Raw genomic sequence first — 2,789 nt, 5'->3', positions numbered from 1 at the left:
AAAAGGTAATTTTTTAGAGAGCAAGTGTATCTAAGCAGGATGACTGAAATAATGCACATGTGTAATTATTTTCCTGATTTGAATGTCACTGTGTTTGCAGGTGTCCAGTGTGACGTGAAACTGTTGGAGTCTGGAGAAGACCTGAGGCAGCCTGGGGCATCTCTGAGACTCTCCTGTGCAGCCTCTGGGTTCACCTTCAGTAGCTATCACATGAACTGGTTTCGCCACCTCCAGGGAGGGTACTGCAGTGGGTATCATATATTAATTACTGCTGATGGTAACACATACTACACAGGCTCTGTGAGGGGCAGATTCACCATCTCCAGAGATAATGCCAAAAACTTGCTCTATCTCCAGATGAACAATCTGAAAATTGAGCACACAGCATGTATTACTGTGCAAGATACACAGTGAGAGTAAGTCAGTGTGAACTCAGACAGAAAGCTCTCTCTGAGAGCCAAGAGCACAGGATGCAGATCCAGTACAAGGTGCAGATGTAGGCTGATGGTGGTTACTGTTGTGACCTGGGCATTTGCCATCTGACTATTTCCCCAGGAAATATTCACATCTCTCTTCCTCTCCCCTCCTTTATCTTCTTCTCTTCTTTCTTTCCCTCCTTTCTCTTCCCTCATTTGTCCTCTCCTCCCTCCCTCCTTTTATCCCTTCCTCTATCCTCCATTTTTACATGCCATACCACTAGGTATATTATATATAATGTTCAGATGAACCTTGACTAAAAGCAGAGAGTACAGTAGAAATGTCTATCTATGTTTCCTTGATTATTCAAAGTCATTTGACTGTGGATCATAACAAACTGTGGATGACTCTGAGAAAAATGGGAATCCTAGAACACTTGATTGTACTTAATGTGAAACCTATACTTGGACCAAGAGGCAATTGTAGGACCAGAGCAAAGAAACACTGCATGGCTCAAATTAGGGAAGGGGTGTGCACCGAGGATGTGTCCTCTCTCCATATCTTTTCAATCTATAAGCAGAATAGATTATCCGGGAGATTGGGCTCTATGAGAAGACGTGTGGCTTCAGGATTGGAGGAAGAATCATCAACAATATGCATTATGCAGATAATACAATGCTGCTTGCTGAAACTGAGGAGGAGCTGACTGTAGTTTTGGTTTACATCTCTCTTAATGCCAGTGATTTTGAACATTTCTTCATGTGTCTGTTGGCCATCTGAATGTCTTTCTCTGTGAAAGGTCTATCCATATATTTGTCCATTTTTTAAATGGGTTAAAAGACTTTTTCTTTGTGGAGGCCCTGTAATAATCTGTCAATTTTTGTTATGAGACACTTGTCTGAGATGTCAATGCCAAATGTTTTTCACAGTCAGTTTGTTTTCTTTCAACTTTCAGAAAAAGTTTTGATCCACACAGGGACTTAATTTTTAGAAGGTCCCTTTCAGAGACGTTATCCTGCCCTGGTTGTGCATTTCTGGCTGTATTTGCCAGCCTTATATACTAGAGGGTAGGCTCTGTAAATTTCATCTCATTTGTCTCTTATGGTCTTAATGTTTTGAGCTTTACCCCAAGATCATGATCACCCTTGACTTGATTTTTGTATATGGTGTGAAAAGTGGATCCTGATTCACCTTTCTACAGGTAGCAGTTCAATTTTGCCAACACCATTTGTTGAAGAGGTTGTTTATTCCCTATTTAATAGGTTTTATTCCCTTGTCAAACACAAGCTGTCTGTAGATAGATGGGTTAATGTCTGGGACTTAATTTTGTTCTAATGGTCTGTCTGTATGTCATTGTACCAACACTACCGTGCTTCCTTGGTTATTAAAATGATGTAGTAGGTTTTCAGATCAGGGAGTTTTATGTACATAACTTCATTTTTGTTTTTTAGAAGTACTTTTCTTATTCAGGGTGTCTTTCATTCCCAAATGAACTTGCCTATTACCTTTTCTCTTTGAAAAATAAATTTGATACCTGTATTGAGATTGCGTTGAACAGGTAGATTGCTTTTGGTATGATTGCCATTTTCACTATATTGAATCTTCCGATCCATGAACAAGGAGCATTCTTTTCACATTAGTGTTTTTAAGTTTTCTTTATAAATGTGATTGGCTATTATGAATGGTATTGTTTTCTTGGTTTTCTTCTGTGGATTTTCTTTGTAACTGTAGAGTAACTCCATGGATTTTTTTTTTTTATATTGATCTTATATTCTGTCACTCTACTGAATCGGTCTACTAGGTCTCACAGGGTTTTTTATTGAGTCCTTGGAGTTTTGTTTGTATACTATTCTATCTGCTGTGTATAGTGAGAGTTTTGCCATGTCTTTGCCAATCTTGATGCTTCTTATTTTCTTCTCCTGTAGTATTGCCCTAGCAAGTACTTCCAATACAATATTGGATAGAAATCGTGTTTTCGGCATCATTGTCCTGTTTCTATAGAAATTATTTTTGTTAATCTTTTTTAGTGTCTTTTCGACTTCGTTATTCAATACCATTAATTCTTAATCACATTCTACCACCTGAAATGATTCACTATTAACCAACTATTTTTAGTACTTTGTGTATTTATCTATTCCATACTATTTTGATGTTCCATGCATCTTTCATAGCATCATTCAAGCCTACATTGTAAGACTTGACTATTTTCTTAAGTTCCTGTAGCACAAATAATTTTTAGAATTCCCTTTCATTTATATTTTCAAACTCCAGGTCTTTGTACATTTATTTACTGTACACTTACTTACAATTTCTTTCATAATTTTGAACTGTTTTCTGAACTCTTCTATTTATCCTTTATTTCACAATTTACT

The 2,789-nt window shown here is 37.2% G+C and overlaps 1 gene segment (V, D, J or C); it reads left to right on the top strand.

Annotated features, from left to right (window-relative positions):
• Positions 1-39: 39 nt before the first annotated feature.
• LOC102863985 lies at positions 40-500 on the top strand. The segment is given in 1 exon segment: positions 40-500. A coding segment is annotated over 1 exon segment (461 nt).
• Positions 501-2,789: the final 2,289 nt, after the last annotated feature.

This window comes from Elephantulus edwardii, unplaced genomic scaffold, assembly GCF_000299155.1.
Source record: "Elephantulus edwardii isolate Elephantulus edwardi_28Jun2011 unplaced genomic scaffold, EleEdw1.0 scaffold00019, whole genome shotgun sequence".
Taxonomy (NCBI): Eukaryota; Metazoa; Chordata; class Mammalia; order Macroscelidea; family Macroscelididae; genus Elephantulus; species Elephantulus edwardii.
Note: the sequence above shows the minus strand (reverse complement) of the source record. Positions and strands in the feature narration are given on the sequence as shown.